The sequence below is a fragment of the Ixodes scapularis genome, unplaced genomic scaffold (assembly GCF_016920785.2).
Source record: "Ixodes scapularis isolate PalLabHiFi unplaced genomic scaffold, ASM1692078v2 PGA_scaffold9__187_contigs__length_104089568, whole genome shotgun sequence".
Classification (NCBI taxonomy): Eukaryota; Metazoa; Arthropoda; class Arachnida; order Ixodida; family Ixodidae; genus Ixodes; species Ixodes scapularis.
In genome coordinates this window covers 101,577,314-101,604,022 of record NW_024609884.1, presented here as the reverse complement: position 1 = coordinate 101,604,022, position 26,709 = coordinate 101,577,314, and the positions used below count along the sequence as shown (strand labels likewise).

General features: G+C 41.5%; 1 protein-coding gene across 6 annotated transcripts in view; it reads left to right on the top strand.

Annotated features, from left to right (window-relative positions):
- The window catches only part of LOC8037538 (activin receptor type-1), a 124,620-nt gene that overhangs the window by 30,093 nt on the left and 67,818 nt on the right, over positions 1-26,709 (top strand). For 3 of the 6 annotated variants that reach the window (XM_029979581.4, XM_029979580.3, XM_029979579.4), the window contains exon 2: positions 22,173-22,276. The exons of 1 other annotated variant lie outside the window; for it this stretch is intronic. In XM_029979581.4, coding sequence (XP_029835441.1) covers positions 22,274-22,276 — 3 coding nt within the window. In that variant the 5' untranslated portion in view covers positions 22,173-22,273. Of the gene's footprint in view, positions 1-22,172; positions 22,277-23,339; positions 23,535-26,709 lie in introns of all 6 variants that reach the window. 2 more of the 6 variants (XM_042287545.1, XM_029979582.4) reach the window with 1 other exon arrangement.

Sequence of the window (26,709 nt, the reverse complement as noted above, 5' to 3'; positions counted from 1 at the left end):
AAGAAACCGTTTAGGGTAGCCGTTCTTGCGGAGATCTGATGTGACGACCTTGATTTCCTCCTGGAGGCTTTTCTTTGTGGAGCAGATCGTCCTCGGTCGCTACGGCATTGCGGTGACTCATAAGCCCGTGTCGACAATCGGTCATCGCCTCCCCCTCCCGAAGGATCGGCCCCCCAAAGAGAGGGCCCAAGGCTTGGTCTACCGCATACCATGCATGGATTGCCCGGCCTCATACGTTGGCGAAAGTAAGAACTTCGCAGAGAGGCTTACGCGACCCAAATATGATGTCTGGAAGAAGGATGTGGAGGCAAGCGCCCTCGCGGAGCACGCAGAAGCTGCCGGCCACACTGTCGACTTCGAGGGAAGCACCGTGCTGGCCTTGGAGAAGAATTGGCGAAAGCGGCTCTTCGTTGAGTCCTGGTTTATCCAGCGCACAAAGGGGAACGTGAATCATTCTTCGGGCTCCCTGCCCAGCAGCTACGTCTCGGGACTGCGTGACGTGAGCAAAGCCCCCTACATCCGTATGTGCACTTAGACGGCACGTGTTCTTTTCTTTTCGTCACTCACCCATGAGCAAGGGACCGAACTGGTCCCGAAACGTCGGGTAAATGTTTATTAAATTTTTGGTTAGAGTCCCTATTTTTCGCTTCATGTCTACCCCTAGCCAGGCAGAGGGCTGCCGAACGTTTACCTTCGTCTCACTTGGCAAGGATATCTATCATATAAAAAAAATTGCTGTAAAATATTGAGCATTTCTAAGCTTCAGCCGTAACTAGAACATACTAGGGGTGCGGCAATCTATTCTTTACCCTGAAATCTGCACTTTTGCTATGCAAAATTACAATTTGAAAACCATTTCATATAATGGGGCATTCTCTTCTCATCAAAACCTAACTTTATGGCAATGAGAACTTTATTTAAATAGAAAAATAAATATCTAGCCGCATTCCTCATTAAATTTCAGTTCAGAAACATCCTCAGCGAAGAATGAATTCCGCAATTCATTGAAGTGATAGATTTCCTGAAACGAGAGTTGCTGCAGAAAAGTGAAAATGGAGAAAAACCTATTTGAAGTTTTGGCACCACTGCATTTGATTTTACGGGTGGTGGTGGTAACTAAAAGGCACCAAGACCATGGGTGGTGCCTTCTACTTACACCCAATCTCCTGCAGGGCCTTGCTGAGTGAGTCCGAGCTTAAAACGCTTTCTTCGAGTGTCATTTTGTTGTCGACATGTGGACATTGATTATGAAAAGAGTGAGGAATTGGATATGCTTGCAATACACAAACAAGCATCAGCAATTATAAGCAGGCAAAGCATTGTCGAAATACAAAGCGGACAAACCCACGAGACTACTTTCTAGAAACAAATATTGGCTTTAGCTATAGCGAGTTCATTTCACATGCGCTGGCACTGTTCGAGTTCACTCCCAGAATGCATCACACTCACGGAGCGTCGCACGGAGAACTGGCCTCAAACGATTTTGCCAAATGCACCGAGTGCAGAGGGATGCTTTCGCCATCTATGTTGTAGAAAAAGTACCGACCTCAAACCGAAACTAGCGCTACAGTACTAGTGCCTTTCTCTTCGACACGATGGGTGGGAATGCGAGAGTGCAGTCGCTGCCATGTTTATCTATAAATGTTGGTCGCTGCAACCTGTAGTTTTATTTGCGATGACTTCAAGCAACTCGGCTGCCATAGAGATAGTTACAGACGGCGTAAATTTCTGCAACTAGCTGACTACAAAACACCTGGTTGCAATCTTTGAATTCTTCTAACCGTTTCCACTGGAGAAAGAGCATGATATTATGCGTGAATCACTGAAAGGGCACGGCTTAAAACTAGTGTGTTGGAATATCCAGCAAAACGTCTCGTGGGACGATTTCGATCGTTGTTACAGGTGGATCAGATTTTAGCCTTGGTGAGGGCGTCGAGAACGAGGAAGCCTTCTCAAACAAAATACGACGGGGCAAGTTAGCTGACGTAGGTAAATGTTAAACATCATGATGTTGACCAAGCCTTGAGTAAAATTGCAATGTTTAGCTTTCTGCTGGGGGGGGGGGGGGGGGGGGGGGCAGCTTTGTCGACAAATGTTAAATATTTCACCCGCACACGAATGGTGGTAAAGATCTCAAGGGCCGCTGATGCGTTTGTTTTGAGCATTTCTTTACACACTGACATGGCCTATGACACTGGTATATTTTAGAGTCTGTACGACAACAGAGAGACTAAAACTTGCAAGTAAAGCACGGCTTGTCAATTGCTTTCTTCATAAAATAGCAGACACTCACAATTCAAGGTTGCGTTTGATTCCGTTTCTTGCGGGACGCGATTTCTACCAGAAAATCTACTTTTTTCCTTTCAGTTCCGTTGTACTAACGACACATCGTAGCAGACGAACCCTCGTCATCTGCTGTTGCTCCTCGCCGGAGCGAGGCATGACGGGATTGCATTTGGCACACACTCGATTTTCTCGGTTCAGCGGGTGCATACACGCGTAGGGTGTCAGCGCTGAAACGAACTCGGAGAGTGCAACCACTCGTTGCTGGTTGAAACGAACCTGCTCCATGCTGCGAGTGGTCACGCGTGGGCACGAGTGCCGTGAAACCAACTCGCTATTAGTTTCCTGGTCAATCAGGACGGGCTTTTCGATTGTTGTCCATGTTCGTAGCCTTTCGACGGGAAAGCTGGACTTCTATGGTGTTCTTGCTTGGATAGTGTTTACTCTCAAACAAATATGTTTAATCTACTGAAACTATAAAGAAATGTTCTTTCCAACTAGAATATGATCATCATTCTAGGGTGTACCGGTGTGGAGCTACAGCTATTAGAAAATAGGAAACATAGAAGCTTCACATTTTCAAAACATGTGATTTTTGATTGTCAGCTTAATGAAATTGTCTTATTTCTCTGTAAATATTTTAGATATTGTAATAAGAATTTGCAGAAGTGATAACTATTAGTTGTTGAACCATCATTAGTAAAATAGCGCAAAACAACGAGGAAAGGAAGGACGAGGTAGACAGGAAGGGCACTAAGCTGACAACTGACATTTAATACAGTCTTTAAAGGAGGAGAAGAAAGAAGCAAGAAGTTACTGATGTTGTTGCTTAAAAGAAAGAAACGTACACCCTCAACGTTGTTATACGTAAAATTTTAAAATATATGAAAAAGGTGAGTTGCTGATGATATCTGTGACTGAAAAAACCGTAAAAAATAAGAAAGAAAAAAAGAAGGAAGCAATAATTTTGAAGCAAAATTGGAAAATTGCCGAGGTACACGATCGGAAATCGTAGATGATAAAAAAGATGAAGTTTGAGACCCAAAAGGAACCTGAGGTTGCAGGCTGAATACTTGTCAAGTCATACGATTAAGGTAGGAAAGTTCCTTTGAAGATAAGGCGATCGATGGGGCACTGATGCACACCGCCCCACGAGACACAATTGTTTGAGCTTCATACAACTCGCGTGTTCTTTTGGACCTAAAACGTCTTAGGATTTTGGTTTGGCTAAACACTGCTGAGCACATACAGTCCCTTGCATGTATTGCAAGATGGCCGGCTGGTGACGATCTCAAGGCTAAGGCATGTTCTCGCAAGCGTTCATTGATGCATCGGCCTGTTTGTCCCACATATATTTTGCCGCAGGTGAAAGGTATTTCGTACACCACTCCTCGGTTGGCAGTCGACGTATTGTTGCTGGTGTCTTACTTTGCACTCAGCTTGCTGTGGTTGGAGATGGTTAATTCTCGGACACAACCGCCTAAGTTTATCTGGTGCAGAGAGTGCCACTTGGACTAGCCCGCCAGCTCACCTTATTGTTGTTGAACCATAGTAGATAAAAATGAAAATTTTTTTTCTCAAAAATTGCAAATTTAAGGTTGTGTCCCTCCTTAATCCTCCTTAAACATTGGGGCAAGGAATGAAGAAATATGTTGCATTCTATACAACTCGTTTAAAGTTATATGGCCCAAGTTTGGTTGCTCTGAGAAATAAATAATTGTAAAGTAATTGCATTACCTTTTAAAAAGTAATTTGTTATTGTAATGAATTACTTTTTGCATAGAAGTAATTGTAACTGTTGTTAAACTACTTTCAGAGCAAGCAATTGAAATTGTAATGAAATTACATTTTGGAGGTAATTTACTCATCTATAGTTTGGTGGAATCAAACCTGCTGTGCAGTAGATGTTAACGAAAGGTTGCACAGAAGTGAAGAGGTAAAGTAAGCTTATCATTTAAAAATAGGCCAACACAAGAATCGTAACACATAATATTTGCAGTGGTGTGAATAAAACTGAAGTGTGCACATGTGCTCCAAAAGTGGTCCAAAATGACTCTGGTTGATCACATCACTTGATCAAAGACTGACAGTATACGGATCTTTTTCTTTCTCGATTGACCGGGAGGTGGGCAGAGACTAAAGGCCTGACGAGGTCTCTGCCCCCTTTGCAGTTACAGCAACTTGGCACTTTAAAACAGAACAAACAAAAAAACCTTACACCTCGAAAAGAGATATGCAAAGATATGTACATGAAATAAGAGCTAACAGTGGTTTTAACAATAGTCAAATGACTATTGTTAAAAATACAGTCAAATGAAAAAGAAAATACAAGTATATGCAGTCTTCTAACTCATGAAAGTGGTAAAGCGGGCGAGTTGCTGTATGACTTATAAAATTAAATGTGCTAACAATAGGCAAGGACATAAAAGGAAGGCAAGCAGGACAAGGACTTACTCTCAACTGAACATTTATTTAAAAACAGCTAAAGCAAGCAACCACCGATAAAAAAAGATTGAGGTACACCTAAGCATTTCTTATGAGCTGTGAATGCGAAAGCATGCAAGCCGCTCGTCCGCTCTTTTTTTCGTCTGCTGCGCTACTCGTCGCCGGTCAGCGTGTGTGCTCCCCTGGGCACGGTGACCTTGGACACTCCGTGTCCAGGGGACCAATGGCGCGCTGATGGACACGCAGCGCCATGGGGTATTGTGGAAACTGACGAGCGCAGCAGCCAATGGGAGTCGACGCATGCTGGCCAATGGAACCGACGGAAATGGAAGCTAGGTACCATTTTCCCGCTTCAACTGATGACGTCAGCTCGCTCCATATTGCTTTCGCATTAAAAAACAATCACCCAGTGACATCGCCCATCACCACGTGATTGTCTGTGCCAGCCCAACTTTCAAAATGCCACAATCGTGGGGAGGGCCCGTGAAAAAGTTGCGAGGGAAGTGCTAGAAGGGCATGTTATAAAGAAAGAGGGCACTGAGGAATGCATCAGCCAGTCATCAATTTTTCTGCATCAAAAAGAGATTGATTTGAGTGACACGTGGTGATGGGGTGACGTCATTGGGTGATTCAGTGTGTGTTTTTTTTTCTGTCTGTGGTTGTTTGCTTAGCTGTTTTAAATAAATGTTCAGTTGAGAGTAAGCGCTTGTCCTGTTCGCCTTCCTTTTTCGTCCTTGTCTATTGTTAGTGGTTTGATCTTTCTTAGAAACCATAAATACCAAGCAGAAACAACTTGTGCCAACATGAGAATCAAAAACCACCCAGAAGAAGCGCCTTGTTTCTTTTTAAATTAGATGAGAGAGCAGTTTAAGTCAATTAGACCTTCAATATTGTTAAGGATATCTGCCACTTGAAATTCTTTCAATTCAATGTTTATTTACCATTTTTTACAATGGCAGGGGCTGGGAAATAAAAGCTGCATGGACAGCTTGACGAGTTCCCAGCACCACAAAAGTTTCAGCAGCAGCGGCAATGCGAGTTCACACACAGGGTATACATATTAAAAGGAAGAAAAAAAAAGATAAAAAGTTATACAATATTAGCTAATGCAGAGAACAGTGGATTAAAAAAAAAAAAAGCAACAAAGCAAGTACAATACAAATGCAACTCAAGTGTAACCATATCACTCGCAACACAAAAAATAAGACCGCAATTCTTTTGGTGAAAGAGTAGTTATGTCTATGTGCTTTAGGGTTAGCATATTTAGCAACTTCGGGAGAGTTATTTTGATTCTCTGAAGACCATGGTTAGAGCGGGAGCTTTCAATGAACCAAGGTTCAGAACTACGAGTTGGATAATTTGAGCTTCTTTCCTTCAGTGACGCTAAAGAAATGAAACAGCCTCTATTTTTACTGCATTCTATTTTATATTTTATGCATAACTTAAAGTTGTAGAGTGTGAAGATTTTCATGATATTCAGATTGCGAAAAAGGGGTTCTGTATGAAAGTCATAGCCGACATTGCAAATTATTCTTAGAGCTTTTTTTTGCAAGAGATGTATTTTTTGAAGGTTCAGTCCTGTGGTCGTCCCCCAAATCAAATGACAGTAGTTTAAATGGGAACAAAATAATGACTGGTACAGAAGTAGTTTAACTCTGAATGGAAGAATATAAGAATGCCGATACATTAAACCTACCACGTGACTTAGTTTTGATGTGATGTGGTCAACGTGAGCGTCCCGAGACATATGTTCGGAAAAATACACCCCTAGTGTTTTAAATGATCTAACAACCTCAATTGGTGAAGAGTACATTATGATATTGGTCGGAATTTCAACAAATTTGTTTTTAGGTTTAAAGCAAATAGCCTTTGTCTTAGGTGTGTTGATTTTTAGCAAGTTTGCGTTTGCCCATGATTCTAGCTCTGCTAGTACATTATTCGCAATATTAGCTATTTCATCCCCAGTCTGAGCAGATACAAAGACACTGGTGTCGTCAGCATAGATACAAAATTTTGCCTGTTTGTTTATATTGACTAAATCATTGATATATATATTAAACAAGAACGGTCCTAAAATGCTTCCTTGAGGCACACCTGAAGTTAAATTCTTTACATCTGACGAATAGCCGTTAACATGGACATACTGCTTCCAATGGCACAAGTAGCTTTTTAGTAATGTTAAAGCCTGTCCTCTGATACCATATGTCTCGAGCTTTTGAAAGAGTAGTTTATGGTTTAGGTAATCGAATGCTTTTGTAAAATCTACATAAACACCGAGGACAATATTTTTCTTTTCAAAGTTGTCCAGTATAAATTCTTTTTGGTCGAGTAAAGCTAACTCCGTAGAATGATTTTTTCTGAACCCATATTGCGATGCTGTTAAAATGTTATATTTTTCTGAAAAGCTTACAAGACGATCGTGCAGAATGCTTTCAAGGCCCTTCGAAAAAACTGAAAGTATAGAAATCGGTCTATAGTTTCCGAGCTCGTTTTTGTTGCCTTTTTTATATAAAACTGTCACTTTAGCAATCTGCAGCCTCGGGGGGAAAATCACAGTTTCTAAACAAAGGTTAAAGATATGAACTAGGCAAGGGCTAATTACTTCAATAACATGCTTAACTGGCCTAATTTGAATTCCTTCATTATCACAGCTGCTGCTGTTGTTTGCATTAAGAAATACAGATATTACTTCGGCCTGGGTAACCGGATTCAGGTTGACTGTGTTTTCATTTTTATTTGCAATGCATCTTTAGATATCGGTGTCGTGGCGATTATCCACTAAGTTGACAAAAAAAATTGTTGAAAGCATTTGCAAGAGTTCGACCAGATAACTCCATTCCGTTCACATAGAGTTTCTCAATGGCGTTAGTCGAACGCTGTGGATTTAGTACCGAATTAAGCTTTCTCCACAAGGATATCTGTACGGTTAGTCCCCGTATTAAATAAATTAAAGTAATAGCGTTTTCTAGCATTCCTAATATCTTTATTCAGGTTGTTTCTATATGATTTAAAAATCCTTAGCTTATCTGGGTTCCTTGTCTTTACAAATTTTTTATAAAGGGAATTTTTTATTCTAATTTTTCCAAGCAACTCTGTGGTCATCCAAGGTTTTCGAGATTTTTTGTTGCCTCTAATAGATTTGTAAGGAAAATATTTTTCGTAGAGTGGTCTAAATTTATTGATGAATATATCAAAAGCTTTCTCTGGGCTGGTTGGTTATTTCACTCCAGTCAGTGTTGTTTAACTCAGCGTAAAATCTGTCTAAGTGATCACTCGTTATAAGCTGAAACCTAGCTCCCTTTTGCGGTGCTTGTTTTGACACTCCTTTATGAATGGATATAAATGTGGCAAGATGATCACTGATATCACCAAATACTACACCTGAGTTTACGACAGATAAATCAAAGTTTGTTATAAAGAGATCTATTAAGGATTCAGACCTCTCAGTGATTCGTGTTGGTGTATTAATTACATTTGAATAACCATTTGCTTGAATTAAAAATTCTAGTTGTCTTTTCGAAGAACTTTCAGTTAACATGTTGATATTAAAATCCCCGCCCAAAATGATACTATACCTATTTGTTCTTATAAACTCAAAAAGTTCCTCCAGAAATTTAAAAAAATTCAGGATATTACCGTCGGGTGGGCGGTAAACAACAGAGACAATATTTTTGTTAACCCTCAATGGCAATACCTCGTAGCCATCTGTTACGGTTGAAAAGTCACTGAGTAATTCACAGACAGCTCCCCTGGTTGCCAAGATTGCAACGCCGCCACCGCGTTTAGCAGTACGGTTTAAAAAATATGTGTGATATAAAGATAGCCGAAGAACTTCACTTTCATTAGAGTACCACGTCTCAGTGAGCATTATTATGTTAAAAGAAACATTCAACTGATCAAAAAACACTTCAAGGTCAGAAGATTTGTTTCGTGCAGATTGCGCGTTAAGATGAATACATTTTAAAGACTCATCCCGAGCATCATCAATATGACATGATAATTCACGTGGCAGAAAAAACATGCGATCTGCCATTTTAGGATAACAACATAAGAAACGCTGTGTTTTACAAGTGGACTAGTTTACCCCAATCCTCTGTAGGTCGTCTTCGTCCTTCACAATGATAGCTATGTCACCCGTTTTTTTGCGGACCAAAATGCTTCCATTGTGATGCCAGACGTGAGCATATTGTTTGTCACTTGCCCAATCTTTCGTGGTTTGGAGCAGAGCTCTGTTGTGCCTCGTTAAGTTCTCAAGAATGAATGGGCCAGATCGATCTTTGTTTAATTTCTTTTTGGCGTGCAGCCAGGCATCTCGTGTGCTCTGCTTCGTAAAACGAATGATAATGCCAGGCGCCTTATCTGGCTTTCCGGGTAATCTGTGTACTGCAGTGATATCAGTTTCAACGAGTGGCGCGAGTTCTAACTTTGCTGCTATTTCATTTACTTTCTGAAGCAAGTTTTCATTCTCGCTTTTGGCAATTCCGTGAAGTTCCAGGTTTAATTTTCTGCTTCTACGTTCAAGATCGTTCATTTCACGTTTCAGTTGTTTTATTTCGCTTTTCTGATTCTGATTTTTGATCGTTTCCATACGTTTTCGAATGTTTTTTTAGTTCATTATCGTGTCGGTTCACTTTTTTGAGCAGGTCATCATAGTCGTCTGATAGGTGTTTGACAGTTTTCTCGATATTATCAACCGTCTCTTTTATCGTCATGAGCGAGTCTAGTTTCATGTTCATACTTGCAAGCAGGCCCGCCATGTCAACCTCAGATTTTTGCTTTCGACCTTTGGACGTCTGGGATTTTTGCGGTTCACATGCAGAGCATAGCCATGCCTGTTTAAAACTGTCATCTTTCGTTTTGAACGCTTTGGCAGTGATCCCGGAACATGCACCTAGGTGGAACGAGTAATCGCACTCCGAGGAGTTCAGCACTTCTCCAGTTTCAGGCAATTCCTCAGAACACGAAGGACATTCATTTTCCATCTATTAAGACGCTAAAAAGAAACCACGCGCGTACTTGTGAGGAGAAAGAAGACAAAAATGGCAGCAGCAGCAGCAGTGACAATGGTTAGGTTCAATACATGCACATAAAAAAGCCGTAAACCAACCTGCAAGTAGCGTGCGGGAGATGTTAGCTGGTTACAAACACCACGCTGCCGCCGCTGCCAAATGATCCCATGGCGGCTTGTCTGCCCTTTTTGTAGTAGTTCCGTGGGACCCGCGGGCAGCCGATAGTCCGTAGTGATGGCGCTGCCCGTTGATGGTATCTTGTGCTGTGGCGTAATCTGGAGTGTGGCAGGATGATGATGCAGCCTCAATCCTCGCCTTGTTTCCAGGGACAGTAGAAGTGCACTGATTCTGCAAGTAGCGTGCGGAAGATGTTAGCTGGTTACAAACACCACGCTGCCGCCTCTGCCAAATCCGTTTGCTAACCATAATTCGTGCATATTTTGGGATGTCCTCTGATCTGTGCCTAAAAGTATAGTTATTTGCATCATCTGGGGGGGGGGGGGGGGGGGGGGGGAGGGAGGGAGGGAGGAATCTCGGAGAGTGTTTTGCTGTGTATTATTTGCATTAGCTTAAATTAATAAATTTGATTAACCTGCTGTAGACCATATTTACTGAAAAGTGGCTCTACCGGAATATCTTGAGGCCTGCCATTGTAATTTTCAAATATTCTTACCGTAAAATCCCGAGAGATAACCCACCTAACATCAAGAGCAAATCAGGTGAAAATATGGAGTGGCCTAACTTTCGCTGTACAATAAAGAAAATTTTTAAACATTACTATTTTTAGGTCATGTTCCTTTCAAGCTTGTTATGGTGGCGAGGGGCAACAAAGCAAAGATAACTGTACTTTCCAGCTAGCAGCGTTCGCTTATATTCCGCCATAGCTAACTAGCCGCATTTACGCCGAGATCATCATTGATCCCAATACTACTATTATGAGGAGTCTGGGGGTATCTTTCGGTGCTTAAAAAAAAATAGCAAATCAAGCCAAAAATAGGGGTGGGCTATCTTTCGGGGGTGGGGCATCTCTCGGAACTTTACGATACTATTCTTTTTTGTAGAATGCATAGCATATTGTAATTTGTTGATGGTGTCGTGCCCCATACTAAAACACAGTAACACAGTTTTTAATAGAATATTGAATATATATTTATCCATATAGGTATAAGGTTTCATATTTTGTATATGCATCCTTGCGATAGTTCAGTGCTTAGCCTGTTTATGTGAGTATTCCAATTGAGCTTGGTTAAACTATACCCCAAGGAATTTTTGTTCTTTAACCTCATCTATAACATTGTTTCTGAAGCACATTTATTTGCAGGTGCAAAAACAACATACTTTGTTTTCTTAATGTTTAATTGTTATTTATTCATTTCAACCAGACTTTAGAGAGAGAGAGGTATTCGTCAAAGATTCCAAGCTTAGAAAAAATCGTACGGGTGCAGGTGAGCTGGTGAATATTAACCATGTTGAATTAACCTGAGACTGGGATAGAGAAGAAACATCAAAACGTAGAAGGGACAGAAAATAGACAGGACGACGTCTCAAAAAGACGTCGTCCTGTCTATTTTCTGTCCCTTCTACGATTTGATGCTTCTTCTCTACCCCAGTCTCAGGTTATTTCAACATGGTTAATATCCCAAGCTTGCTTTGGAAGTAGAAGAAAAAAATGTATTGGTGTCATCCGTGTACATGAGAAGGTCCGGAAATCCCACAGTAGTGGTTATATCGTCTATGTAAAGAATAAATGGCAAGGGTCCTAAAATGAATCCCTGTGGAACACCATATTTAACTTTGAGTGTGCAAAAGAATGTTATTAATGTTAACATACTGCAAATGATTTTGAAGGTAGTTTTTTCTTTTTTAGTCAAGGCAACTCCACGTATGCAATACAGTTCAAGTTTTATTAATAGTATATTATGTGTATTGTTTCAAAGGCTTTCCTAAAGTCTAGGAATAACCCTAGAGTGTATAGCTTATTTTCAATGTTTTTTATTATTTTATCTTTTACCTCAACGAGTGCCTGCTCAGCAGATCTCGATTTTTGAAAGTATACTGGCATTTGTTTATTACAATGTGTTTTGTAATAAATTTATCTAGTCTGGTATTTATAACCGCTTCAAATATTTTTGAAAATATGGGCAGAACCGAAAATCGGTCTGTAGTTCTGTAGCGTCTGTTCCCCACCTCTTTTATAAACAGGAGTGACTGGCAATTTTAAGCTTGTTAGGAAATATCCGCATTTCTGATGTATGATTTATAATATACAGCAGACGTATATGTTTCGAGACATATTTCATGGGCTGTGAAGACGTCAGTGCCTGCAGCAACATTATTTTTTTTTTTTTCGTTTATTCATTTCTAGTTCCAATGGTGTTGTTATCATTATCATATTTGGTAATGAGGTTATTGTGTTTGTGTCACAATACTGTGACACAGTTTGGTGAATGAAAGGTGAGCCAACTTCTATGAAATGCTTATTCATTAAATTCAACATTTCCTGGCCACTCACGTTCCTATCGTCACCAGTTACACTTTGCGTTCCTTGGAAGCTCCTTCTTCTGCCAGTGATAGATAGCGTTTACAGTTTCCCATATCTTTCATGGCTTGTTGTAAAATCTTGAAAAACGGTTTTGGTAATAGTCAGCTTTAGCTTTCCTAAGATCAGTTTAATTTGTTCCATGTCTTTTTTTTTTTAATTCTATGAGGAGGCTTTGGTCTCGACACCTAATGAAATCATAATACATTTTATCTTTTTTCTTAATTCATTTGTATAAGCTGGGCGTTTTCAGATAAGATCGAACAACCGTGTCCGGTCACTGTTTTTAATTTTGATGAAAAAAATATATCTTGCTGGCTTTATGCCCAGAAGTATAAAAGCAATCCTAGTTTTTGGAAAAAAAATTTTGTATTTGCGAAAAAAATGTGTAATCACCCTCTCAGCCTCCTGTGCTTTTTGCGTATTGCGCAATGTTGACATTTCGGGCGGCTTCCCCAAAAAACTGTTCTGGCTGCGGGTCTTGAAATATTCACTGACAAATTAGGCATAGGAAGGATTGACAAAAACTAAATTAATCACTGAGTATTAGGGTAGTAATTTTGAGAGAAAAAAAAATCGCAAACACGGCACATTGCGCAATAACGCTCTCGATTAAAGAATTTTTTTTTTCCGTATCTATAAAAGCCAAGGTCTTCAAACTTTGCCAGTGTGTTGCCCTGTATATAGTTCATCTTTGCATGAAATATTGTTGTCCTGGTTAGCGGGAGAAATGTGCAAGAATTGCACACACAGGGGCATTTAACTAAAATGCATTATTTTGAAAATCATTTTAAAAAAAAGGCCATCTTTATTTTTCTTTAAACTCTCTGAAATTAACGTTTATAATATGTACTAACAGAGTCTGCAAAAACATGATGCAATATTTGTGTTGCTTTTAGGTTATAAAGCGAGAAACATGGCCAAATCGACGCTAACGCGGTTGCCATAAATGGGGCGTGCACTTACACGTTCTTCACAGTTTCATTATTATTAAAAAGCGTAGGAATGCTACAGGGTGGTCAGGAATAGACAAATTGACAGCACAGAGGTAGACGGTAGTTTTGAAGGGAAAATTCCTAATACATTTTTGTACAACCGACCCAAAAATGCCCATGGGCCGGAGCGATCGAGGTGCGCCAGCCTGTACCATGCTTCGCGGTGCCTGTTTCAACAGCCGGCGTATAGCGTCTCCATCTACGCGACTTAAAGGAAGCAACCGGAACGACTTTTCAAACAGATCAACCTACAACCTTGGAGGTAACATGATATAGGAGGTAGTGCGCGGCGGAACCTGAACCTGCACTGTCTGTGAGTGCTAATAGATCCGCCAACGTGGAGGGCCGCACAACGCGTAGAAAATAAAACATACTTGAAACCAAAAAATTTCCAATTGACTGAGATTGTCTGTATTGGGCGTTTTCATATAGGATCAAACGCCCATGGCCGGTCGACATTTTTTTTTTATTTTTAGCTTAAAAAAATTAGAGGTTGATTCTAGCTTAGATTTATCCCGTGGATCTGAAAATCATGTTCGTTTTCCCCGAAGATGTAGCTCGGTGAATGCAAGAATACACGAAACACCTCCGACCAGTCGTTACGTCATAAGAGGATCTTTCGGCTGCCAAGCGTGTGTCGCTCGTGTGGGCAGCGCGTGCGATTGCAAGCTTGCCAGGTATATTCCCCCGCACTGGCACCAGTCGTGACATCTTTTTTCGACTTTTTTGAAAATAGTGAGACTGTGCGTGCGTGCATAGCTTTCATAGTCTCTGAAGATGCGTGCGAGCAGAGATTCCAAAAACTCTTTTTATGACGTCACACTCCGGGAAGGAGGGGCTTCAGCGGTACTTTGAAAATGATTTTCTGCAGCCTTCATGCACCAAATTGAAAAATAATCTCGATATTCAAGATCCTAGAGGCCAGATGTAGACGATGTGTGTTTCCTGAAATACGGAACCGCCTCAGTTTCCCTTAAAGCATTTGTTGTGAAGGCTATTTAAGCTTTCTAATTGCATTTTGAGTACTTCCACGATTACTTCACCCCCCAAAAGCCTGTGCACTTTCCTGTCCGACCTTCTGTTTGTAACCAACAGCTTGGTTAGTCGTAGATAAGGATGCCGCAAACCTCCCAAAGCGAGTTCAAAAGTTTTAGAAAATTTTCAACCTCGCTGAGGTTTGAATTCAAACAATTTTGAAGATGTAAAGGTTTCTAAAAGTTTCAGTTCAAAGATCTTTAGGGTGATTTCAGATAAGATCGAACAGGGGGTGGCCGGTCGACCTTTTTAATTTGCTTCATAATTTTATATGTTGTTTCCCGAAGTCCAAAATGAACAAAATCAGAATTATTTTCACCCAGAAAAAAAAATTGTCGAACGCAAAAAATCGTACATCACGTAGAGGTGGAAAGTCGCATTTGCTTGCATAGCCGGAGGGGGCAAATTTGGTGATTAATAACTAAAGTTATACTTCTTAGGTGAGTTTCATAATATTTTAGTATAATCTGTATGTACTTAGCAATGCGAAAAAAAATATTGTTATTGTTTAGTATGTTTAAAAAAAATTAATAAAAAACATCAATTTCGGCTCCTTGACCCTTTTTCCCCCAACTTTGCAGGCCTGTATCTTAGGAAATAATTGAGTCACAAACGTCATATTTTCATTTAATACGCTACTCTTAAATGGAAGTACATTCACTAAAATTCAAATTTATTTAGGGGCGGGTTGGGGAGATTTTGGCAAGCAAACACGAGACAAGCACCAAAATAAAAAAAATTTTAAGGGCGATTTTAAAAAAAATTCCGTTCTCGATTTTTTTTAAACTCTGACCGGTCAGTCTGCTCTATTTGGGGGTTAATATCCATTAAAAACATATTGCATTATACTGATGGTGTAATAGATACAGCACCTCTACCGAGCCCCTTCTGCGAAGCTCGGCACGGTGTACCCCTGTGGTGCGACGCAGTTATTGCGACTTCTTACTTTGAGAGAAAAGTAATTTTTTTATTCATTCGAGTATAGCCAGTAATAGTTTGTCACATCTTTGTCACGTTATAATAAATTGAACATTAAATATAATAAATTGCACATAATATACAACAGATTCCTGCCTTCATAGGTTTCAAAATGAACAGATTTTGGCGCAAACATTTTCTGACGGTGTGCACTTAGAGTTTCTTCCAAGGGGATCCGACAGTCCGTGCCACTTGCAAGTCGCAGGTCGAAGCTTCTGATGTTTTGCATAGCCACACATGCCTCGACTGAATACCAGGAAAGGCGCGCACTCCCACCCATGTGCACTCTTCATTTTTGCGCTGACGGAATTCAACAACCTCGTCTTTGTCCAAAAGTGTGAAATTCACTCCTTTTAGTTTTTGGGAAAGACTGTTCACCATGCATTTTGCAGACTGTATGGCCTTTCCTGGGAGCTGTCTTAAGTTGTGAAGCGTTGCTTGGTGTTTGACGAGTCCTCCAACCCCGTCACACGCGTTTTTCCGTGCCCAGTGGCTTAGAATAGCCATTGTGCTTTGGGAAAAACATTTTTTTGGAATTCATGAAGTTGGAAGCGATTCTTGAAGTGACTGGCGGCACCGTCACTTACATAAGTCAAATGGGAGTACACAGCAAGGTTGTCATCGACCCACTCTCTCACTTTTTGTACAGCCAGACAGGCATGAGCGGAGTCATGGTGCAAGTCGTCACTGATGACGGCAAAACTGTATGTCGACTTTCTAGTAGTCGCCACACACGTAAATATTGAGACCTGTTTTTTTTTCCAGTGGTACGCTTGAATCTCGTCAGGAAGGATAACAGTCCAGTTTTCAGCGAAGTCGAAGTGGAAGACAATGCTACCACGCTGCGCGCACTGCTTTGCTTCATAGATGGCTTTGCCTTGCGTCTGTCTGATATGGTTGTGAATGATCCACCTTGAGACAGACACACGAAGCTCCTCCAGAAAAGTGACCGGATCTAAAGTCTTTTTCACGAGCTCGCCTGACTCCCATGCTGCCAAAACTATCTCTTCATCCTCGGAAATGTTGAGTTTTTCGAGTGTGAGAGACTGGCCTTTGGGACAATGGTCACATTCGCCTAAAAGGCACTGGCGCGATGGCGGGTTGCAAATGAATGCAGAGTTCAATTCCGCTGCGTCAAGTTATGAGCCAGAAGCGTTTTGTAGAGAGGCGACACAGAGGTTGTAGTTTGCGCAGTACACACAAACGCACGCTTCTTGCTGGGGATTGCCTTTAACCCATCGGGGTCGCAGGGAGTAAAACTTCGTCAATCCGATGCCGGAGTCGGGATGGTCACTTTTATATACACGAAACGCTTCTCTGATTGACCGTGTCATAACACGTTTCGGCTTGAGCGTTTTCTGGCCATCGAGCACAACGGAAATGACGTCTTTCTGATTGGGACTCTGCCTAGAACACTCTAACTTGTCTTTCATGTAGTACTCAACCGCTGCAGACATGTTTTCAGGGCTCACCTTACACCTTGTATAGGGATCGGGCACATACCACACGCCGTGGTCCTCCCTCAGCTTCCGGGACCTATTAATGATGTAGATCGATGCCTCTGGGATGATTTTCTGGACTTCATTTCTTGTCAAGGTTGATGGCAGGAGGGTCAGCAATTGACAGCGTTCCCGGGGAGAGGCTGTGGTCGCAAAGGCGCAGCGAATGTTGTCCGCCCACTCGGTGCATGTGGAGCACTTTTGCTCCGACGACCCCGATGCCACGTTTTCATCGTACGCAAGACGCATCCTGGAGCGCAAATTCTCAGTCACAACCTGCTCCAACTCCGTCTGTTTCCTCTTTACATAGGCAGGCCTGTCTCGACTTCTTACTTCAGTTGGTGGTCTTAGTGGTGACACAAACGTTGAACGTACGCTGCGGTTGAGGTCTTCAATGGCCTCCTCAGGAGGCATAAAGCTGTCACCGCCCAACTCTGAGCTTCGCAAAGATATTTGCTTGGTGAAATGCGTAAAGCAATTGTAGCACAGGTAGTCCAGCTTGCTCACTTCCATGGAGCTGCCAGACGGGATAATTCGCTTCAAACAGTCCACATCGAGCTCTCTCACACTGCGAAAATTTCGCTGCATCGGGATCTTCTTTTTGTGCTTTGCAAGGTAATCTGCGCAAAACACTCGCTCCGAGCTGTGTTGTCGCCATAACGAGCTCATTATGAATAAAAAGTCAACACGAAGTAAAGGAACAAAATTGCGGGTTTAAACTGTGACTGAGCTGGAGTAACGCAGGTTAGTGACAAGTTGAAACAGGGAGGCTCCTTCGTTCGAAGCACACAATTATACACAGAACTACACAAATTACTCCCGCAACGAAGCTCCAATCGTCGCAAAGAAAGAAAGAGAGAAAGTCTCCGGGCAAAGGAAATAGACAGCGGCGAAACTATTCAGGGTCGAATGCAGATATCTATGTTTTCTGCTGAAAGGCGTCCTTGAGTCACACCGTCACTCGTATCGGTTCCCCAAAAGAAACGCCGCCTTTTCGCTATCTGCCCAAAACCCTGCTTCCCACTAATCCCTTTTACTTTGAGGGTTTGTCCACATCCAAGCAGATCCTAATCACCGCCGTCCAACTTGGCGGCAACGTTTATTGCTTCCCAACATTTTGGTAGACTCCAGATGGAGGACGAAGAGGGCAACACAGAACGATCACCAACTCAGCGCCGAAAGATTGTTGTCTCTTCCAGTTTATTAGGAAGCCCTAACCACCGACCTTCAGACGCCCGATAGATAGCCTCGCCTCCCCCTCCCCTCCCCCCCCCTTCCCCTTTGCTGGCTCTCCACATGCCAAGACGCCCATCACTAAGCAAGCCGGCCAACCCCTTTCCCTCCCCGTCCCCAAAACAGTTTCCCGACCGACACAGGCAGCCTAAAGTCCTTCCACACCTCCCAACTTGCCCTTCCAAGAAAATACCGACACCGGATATCTTGAAATAATTCACCCTCTCTGCGATAACAACAACACATTTTTGTATGCTTTAATTTTTTTTTTGTCGTTTTTTTTTTTTTCATTTTACGTTTTTACACTTTACGGCACTGAAGAAAAGCAAAAAGAAAAAAAGAAAACGAAACGTTTAACCAGATTTGCATCTAAGCAAACAGATGTTGACCCTCCTGCGTCCACAAAACCAAGCAACACCCCACATAATACCCGCCAAAGAGTGGATGCCCAAAGGTTAACTTCAAACACATGAACGTCGAATATATATATATATATTCTCTCTTTTCACAAAATAAGAAGTTGCAATCATTGCGTCGCAACACAGGGACACCCTGTGCCGAGCTTCGGATAAGGGGCTTGGTAGAGGAGCTGTATCCATTGCACCATCAATATGATGCAACATGTTTTTAATGGATATTAACCGCTAGATAGAGTAGAATGGCTGAGTAGAGTTAAAAAAAAATAAAGAACCTTTTTTTTTTTTTGCTTAAGTCGCACTGGAAATATTTTTATTGTGGTGCTTGTCTCGTGTTTGCTTGCCAAAATTCCCCCAACCCACGCAATACAGATTTGAATGTTAGGTAATTTACTTCCATTTATAAGTGTCGTATTGATTTAAAATATGACTCTTCTGGCTAAAGTACTTCCTAAGATACAGGCCTGCAAAGTTGGGGAAAACAGTCAAACAGCCGAAATTGATGTTTTTTTTGTGATTTTTTTAAACATAATAAACAATAACAATATTTCTTTTGTACTGCTAAGTACACATAGATTGTGCCTAAAAATTGTGAAACTCGCCTAAGAAGTATAACTTCCGTTATTAATCACCAAATTTTACCCCTCCGGCTACGCAAGCAAATGAGACTTTCCACTTCTACGTAATGTGCGACATTTTGCGTCTGACGATTTTTTTTTCTGGGTGAAAATAATCTTATTTTTTTATTTTATTTCGGACATCGGGAAATAACATATACAATTATGACCCAAATTGAAAAGGCCGACCAGCCATCCTCGTTTCGATCGTGTCTAAAATCACCCTGTATTTGTTGTGTAATTTATTCTATATAATGCGCAATTTATAATAACGTGCAAAAGATGTGACAAACTATTACTGGCTATACTCGAATGAATAAAAAAATTACTTTTCTCTCAAAGTAAGAAGTCGCAATAACTGCGTCGCACCACAGGGGTACACCGTGCCGAGCTTCGCAGAAGGGGCTCGGTAGAGGTGCTGTATCTATTACACCATCAATATAATGCAACATGTTTTTAATGGATATTAACCCCCAAATAGAGTAGACTGACCGGTCAGAGTTTAAAAAAAATCGAGAACGGGTTTTTTTTTAAATCGCCCTTAAGATTTTTTTTATTTTGGTGCTTGTCTCGTGTTTGCTTGCCAAAATCTCCCCAACCCGCACCTAAATAAATTTGAATTTTAGCGAATGTACTTCCATTTATGAGTAGCGTATTAAATTAAAATATGACGTTTCTGACTAAATTATTTCCTAAGATACAGGCCTGCAAAGTTGGGGAAAAAACGGTCAAGGAGCCGAAATTGATGTTTTTTATTAATTTTTTTAAACATACTAAACAATAACAATATTTTTTTTCGCATTGCTAAGTACATACAGATTATACTAAAATATTATGAAACTCACCTAAGAAGTATAACTTTAGTTATTAATCACCAAAGTTGCCCCCTCTGGCTATGCAAGCAAATGCGACTTTCCACCTCTACGTGATGTACGATTTTTTGCGTTTGACAATTTTTTTTCTGGGTGAAAATAATTCTGATTATGTTTATTTTAGACATTGGGAAACAACATATAAAATTATGAAGCCAATTAAAAAGGTCGACCAGCCACCCCCTGTTCGATCTTATCTGAAATCACCCTTTAACTTTTTTGACAAATCAATGCAAAAATTCGAACATTTTGAATTTATTTAAGATTCAAGCTTGAAAAATTCAGATTTTATAATTTTTCGAGGTATAGGGCTGAAAAGTTTGAAATTTTCGATTTTAATTTTTAAGTCTGAATTTCATGGATGTAGGTCAAATTCTGCAGTTTCAAACCAAGTTTATAAATTCATCTAAAAAAATTCTAAAATGTGCTACAAATTTTACTGAAAATGTTGCCCATGGACTCTTATGCCAAGAATAGACTCCTTTCTAGTGCTGTGGTACTGACAGCACTACCTGTATTACTCATTATTTGTCGTAGCTTATCAAACAAGCGTTGAACTGGTTGAACGCTTCATCCAAAAGTCCCGAGGTGATCAGGTGAACATACTTCTTACTTATTTGCGAACTAGTAGCAATGCGATCAAACGTTGCCTAAATATAATGCTGGCATGAGACTAAATATGCAGGACAACACATGCACATAAAGGCATCCAGGCTTCCCGAAATTTTTTAGTTGCCCTGGGCATTCATTTTTGGCAAAATGACCCGTGGGATGCAGAAAACACTGAACACAGGCCCGTGGGATGCAGAAAACCCGACACAAGTCAAGGCTGAGGAGAATACAACCAGACTAAATTAGAGGACCACCAGGAATTTTAAAATATAGCTCGTCAGATCGTGACCAGTTGTTATCGGGCTGAACATATTGTCGCTCCCTGGAACTTTTCTTCTTTCATGAATCGAGATATTAGCCACTCTAAAATGCAACCGGTTACTAATGATAATGAAGAAAGCACCGATTCAGCGTTCGCTGTAGCGCATTGGCATAGCGGTCCACGTGCTTCTTTTCCTGACTCAATGTTATCGAGGAACTTGCGTTAAAAACATCTAAGGCTATAAAGGACGCTTCCACTGAAACGTCTTGGTTAAATTTCAAGCCTGCAGATGGGGGATCTGTTGGACCACAGGTCACCTTAGGGCAACCTACGAAGTTGTGCGTGGTAGAGGCTCTGTGCAGAAGTTGAAAGAAAAAGGTCTAGGCCACCCCATAGTTATCATTCAGCGCTTTACAAGTCAGTTGTTTGTGGCACGATCAGTTAAGTAAGACTCTAGTGCAATCTCAACTCCACTTCACACATTGACATGTTGTGTTTTTTATTTGTTGCCTCGAACCTGTGGGGATGAACTTGGTTCGAAATTAGTCTATCTTTTGTTCAAAATGTTGGAAGTTTGTCGAACTTCTGAACTTAACAGGTTTGAAAATTTTTAAATCGTTGAATTTCTTAATGCGATAAGCTCGAAAGTTAAAATATGTTGAATTTCATAGCACGAAAAATCAGAAGTTTGAAAATAGCAGAAAATCTGAGGGCCAAAAATTCAGAAGTTAGAAAATTGTTGAATATTTTATGTAATAAGTTTGACGTTTCGAAACTTTGCAAACCTTTCGAACCCCCTGGTTCAATCCTCGAACCTCATGTTTGGAAAACGTTTGTGGCATCTCTAGTGGCAGACAGAGGAATGGACACAAAAGTGCAGAGGGTTTGCTCAAAAATGTTTAAAACTGCTCTTTTTTTTTCCTTTTCATTATGTGTGAAATTTGCAACCTGAAATGTTCCCGAGATTGATTGTGTCGAGAGAAAATCCCCAATTTCATGAATACTGTTTGAACAAAATACCAGCTGATTTCTCTCGTACATGTTTTCAATTCTCGTGCTCCTTGCAAAAGTAAGGATACTAGCAGGGGGTGCAGTAACATCTGGTTCTCACTTTGGAGTGTGAGCAAGTGCACTAGAGCTGGCGCCATGTAGCCCTGGAACGGAGCTGACTAGGCTGAAGGTTGCAAGGTAAAATCTGTCCGGGAAAGTCGCTCGTCGTCAGAATTGTTTGAAGCATATCCTTAGGTGGGCTCCCTGATAGCGCCAGCCTTCCGTCATGAACAATGGAATGCCCGGTCCAAGTGAACCTTGGGGACGGTTGAGGCGTTTTTCAGCTGGCATAGAGGCGACCAGCTGATTCCACCTGAATGTCTGCAGGTGTGAGCCACAGTCAACGCCATACACTCCCAGACCAGTTCCGGTGCTTCTCTTGCGAGACGTACACCTGCGATGACCAGAGTATATGCGATGAAGCTGTCATGGTAAGTCGGATCTTCTTATCTTACATGTCCAAGGACAGTCAGTGCGTGGCTTGCACTAGCGTTGCAAGATGCGAAAGTGGTCGAGACATCTTTGTTAAAAGTTTACCGGACAGTAAAATTGACATGAAGAATGAAAACATATTTAGGTAGAACATAAATGATTCCCGTCAGGTGTCGGGAACATCTGCACATTTCTCAACAGGCTCAATAAGATGGAGGAGCTACTGTGAAACGAGACAAACCGGGGAAGTGCAAATGTCACCGTGCTTTGTGCCACGTCACCTCAAGAGAAAAACACATACATTGTGTGTGTGATTCAAATAGCGATTTACAATATTTGGTTGTTGGACAAAAACACTAAATCATGCTTTCACTCGAGACATCTGACCATTATATGCTTTTGTGTAAACTATTCTTCTCGGCGTCGGATCTGTGGCTCTATGACTCAATTTAAATCAGCTTGTGTGACCAGCAGTGCTACTTCTATGCTGCTCTAGTAGGAATTGCAGTTGGCCCATGTGACACCAGTAGCAATTGCTGTTGGTCGGGGTCACGACGCATTTTTCCACAGATTTCACCAGATTTTGTCGCTTTTCCTGGTTCACTAACCAGGGCACGAGAAGCTCGAGAATTTCAGCAGATTTCCAAAATCTGGTGTCAAATTTGACTACTATTTAAAACACTAGTTTGCACATGATGCCATTCCACAGTGTTTTGGTTTACTCCTTCAGTGATAGGCAAGGCGCTTGTAAAAATGTATTGGAATAGAAATACAAAATGCTTCGACAAAAAATGTGTTTAATTACCGATGGAAATAAACTTTGGAGAAAAAGTATTAAATACAATACTGTCGAGACCGGTTATAGCGAAATAGCAGCTACAGCAAAGTGATTACGATTTCCCATTTGCACTCTTTCAGTGCTTTTGTGTCAGTTTTGAGCAAAGGAAATTGAGCAGCTCCCGCGAATATAGCGAAGAAAAATTTTGTGATAATTTAAAAAAAGAATTAAATTTGTAAAGTTTACTAAGTCTCGGACTGCCGCACTTTGCTGCTGCGGCCAAGAAGCCACCCAGAACAGGCTGCAGAAGATGATGGAAAGGCTGTCTCTGCAACGTCGTCTGCTCCCCGCTCCTTATCTGGGAAGCACCGCATCGCATGCAGAGAATCCGTCGTGGCATGCCGATAGGGGCGTTTGGAGCACTAGCGACAACGTGTCAGCGGAGATGACAGAGGGAGCCTAGATTTAAGGAGGGAACAGTAAGTACACCTGCATTTGATTGTCACCTGACCAGTGTGGCGAGGAAACTGGGCAGAGGGGCGGGCACGTTTACAGAAGGTCAACGCTTCTGAGTTTTGACTCCTTGCATGATGCAGCTCGTTTTGCAAATGCCACCCACAAATCACGTGACACGATCAAGTAGTTGCCCCATCTCTTAAATCTAAGCTTTCTATACCGTCGACAGACAAGCTTGAGTGCAAGCTTGTCTGTGCTTCTTTGTTTGCTGCGTGATCTGTTTCGGCGTCTGGTTGGTGAGGTCGCTCTTGTGCAAAAATCTACTTCGCTCAAGCAGCGATTCAGCGAATCATCGCCACTCAACAATGGAGAGTCCCAGCACCGCCGGCACCTTGACGGGGAAGACGAAGGCAATCTCCTTGAATCAAAAGAGTGCCATCCTCGACAGGGTGCGCATAAGTGTAAAGAATGCCATCCACCGCCGGCGTCCTCCGCAGGGCTGTCGCAGCTGTCGACACAGTCCGTTGTAGCAGGATCTTTTTTCAATCAGACCTTCTTGCAGTTGGCGAGAAGTGGTGCCGAGCTAGCAGACGGCACGTGCAGGGAAGCCTTGACAGCTTTTTGCAGGCTCGATAAACATGTGCCCGTGACAACTCGTTTTACCTCTTTTTTTTTTTTGTGTTATTTGTACGAGTTCATATATAACAAAGAAGCTAATATAGCTAGGGTTCCGCGTTTTCGGTTTTTAGTTTTTCAAAATTCGGCTTACTTTTTTTGGTGTCTATTTTAAAATTCAATTTTCGTTTTTTTTTCGGTGTATATTTATGCCCACAAAAGTTTACCTTTTTTTTTTTTTTTTTTCTCGGTTACTATGAAAAAAACACCACCGGACACCGGATCAGATGATCCTTGTAGCTCTGATATTTGTGATCACCCAAAGAATAACAGCACAGATACATTGAAAAAAAAACAAAAAACATTGACACTTTATTTGGCAAATGTTTACAACTGTAAAAAAAGAAGAAAGACAGAAGTACAAACAAGTCAGTGCCCAAAAAACATGGAACTTCACCTTCTATACATAAGGATTACTTGATCTGATAGTAAACACACATGTGTACTTTCCCAGGTTCTCCTCGTTGATCCACGCTCATTCTTTCCTGTTAATGACCCTGGGCTTCGAGAATGCCCTCTCAACGTTAACACTGAACACTGGCAGGCTGAGGAGATGAAGCGCTGCCTGAGCCAAAATTGGCCAATCAACGAAATGTGACTACCAAAAGAGACACGGTGTGACGTTGTGAAGCACAACATATTTTGTGTACTCGCTGAACTCTGGCTGCAGATTGTGCATGAAGCAAAAAACCTTCTACTAGCCCACCCCCAAATGTTAGAACCAGGAACTGAATACACTAAGCCCGATGAGAGAAAGGACACAAATATCCCGCGAAGGACAACCTCTTTTGTTGCATGTTGAACCTTGGAAGAGGGCAATCGCAAAGAGGTCACACAATGTGGAATTTTGCAACGCCCTCCCCCCGCCCATCTCGACGCGGCCCTAAAAACTGACCATTTTCGGCTAAAACAGAATTTTAGGAAATGGATTCGGTGTACTTTGATCGGTTTAAACTGCGAACGCCCAACCTAAAAACGGACCTTTCTCGGTTCAAATGGGTTGGCCGAGTGAGCCATCCAGAGAATCTTCTGAGCAACCCTTCAGCACAGTGGAATTCTACAGCATCCTATTGGAATGGAGGAACATGCCAAGAGCTCCTGCAATCCCCAGCGTCTGATGGGATGAAGGACGAGGATGCAGCTGCCTACGCACTCCAAGCTTTTAGAGCCTGAGACAGTTGCCATATTTTGTCGTAGTACTTGGGAATTAACGTCTGTAATTTAGTGAATATAAGAAATTAAAAATCGCAGATGCATTTTATTTTTATGACCCCTTGAATTTCACTTTGCTAATGCTCAAAATATGAGCTCAGGTCACAATAGGCTTGTGTTAATTTTCTGCACTTTCTGTTATCGCCTCAAATAGCACATTATTCATTTTGGTATTTGTCTCGAAAATTGACAGTATTGGGAAAGTTTGGAATATTTCTCATGTTCATGGTCTATTCTGGTGGATTAGTTAACTGCGTTGAGTGTACCACTCAACACAGTTAACTAATCGAGTGCAGTGAAGCAACAACCGCAAAGTAAGCACTGTTATTTGCTTCACCGTGGCACACCCATATAATAAAGGTAAAGCACCCTTCCAGAGCAGGATGTTGCACACGTAGGCGTCAAACATATTAAAAAAGAAAGAACCTTAGCGAGGGCTCATGTAACTTCTTTACCTTGCCGTAAAAATTTCTGAATAAAACGGGTATATTCTGAGGAGAAATGTTTTTAAATAGACCGATCTCAGCAGCCAGTTTAGCTATGCCACTGCTGCTGCAATGCATTGAGGGAAGGTCTTTTGTGCACTCTCCCGTGGACTGAAGTCATGGTGACGTCACGCATGCACCGAACGCTTGGTGAGATTCAAGCTAGGACACTTTGGTATTACGAGAAGATTGACTTGGAGGTAGATTAAGAAGGTTATCTACTGGGGCTAGTAGCCGATTCATTGTATAACAGAGCTAAAAAGACGATGTACACCACATAGCGCTCTGTGGTGTTCATTCTCTTTTAACTTGTCTGTCATCTTTTTAGTGCTTTGATCTTATACAATCGGTAGATTTATTTTTTATGTAAACTCTCTCATTTAGCTATCATCTCCATATGGGGTCCATTTGTTTGTTCGTGCAGTGTATAAAGTAATTTAAGACTAAATTAGCTGGAGCAGTGGATGGAAGCTTTAGGGATGGAAGCGCTGCGCCAATAGACCATTTGCTATATTACCCCAGCATCAAGGAGAATGCAGGGATTGGTGTTCCACACGCGCACGCCTTCCCCGTATAAAGTATTTGAAGGAAATAACCAAAATAAAGCGTTGACAAAGGCGTGTGCAAGATGCCTTTTGTTTTAGGTATTTGCTTTAGAAAAGTAACTACAGCCGAGGCCAGCACGTGCGGCACGTGGAACACCAATCCCTGCATTCTCCTTGATGCTTGGGTAATATAGCAAATGGTCTATTGCGCCATTGTGCGCCAATCCAATTTTGCTGCGCCATCCTGCTCCCAAGCGCACATGTAGCACCAAAACTAGCCA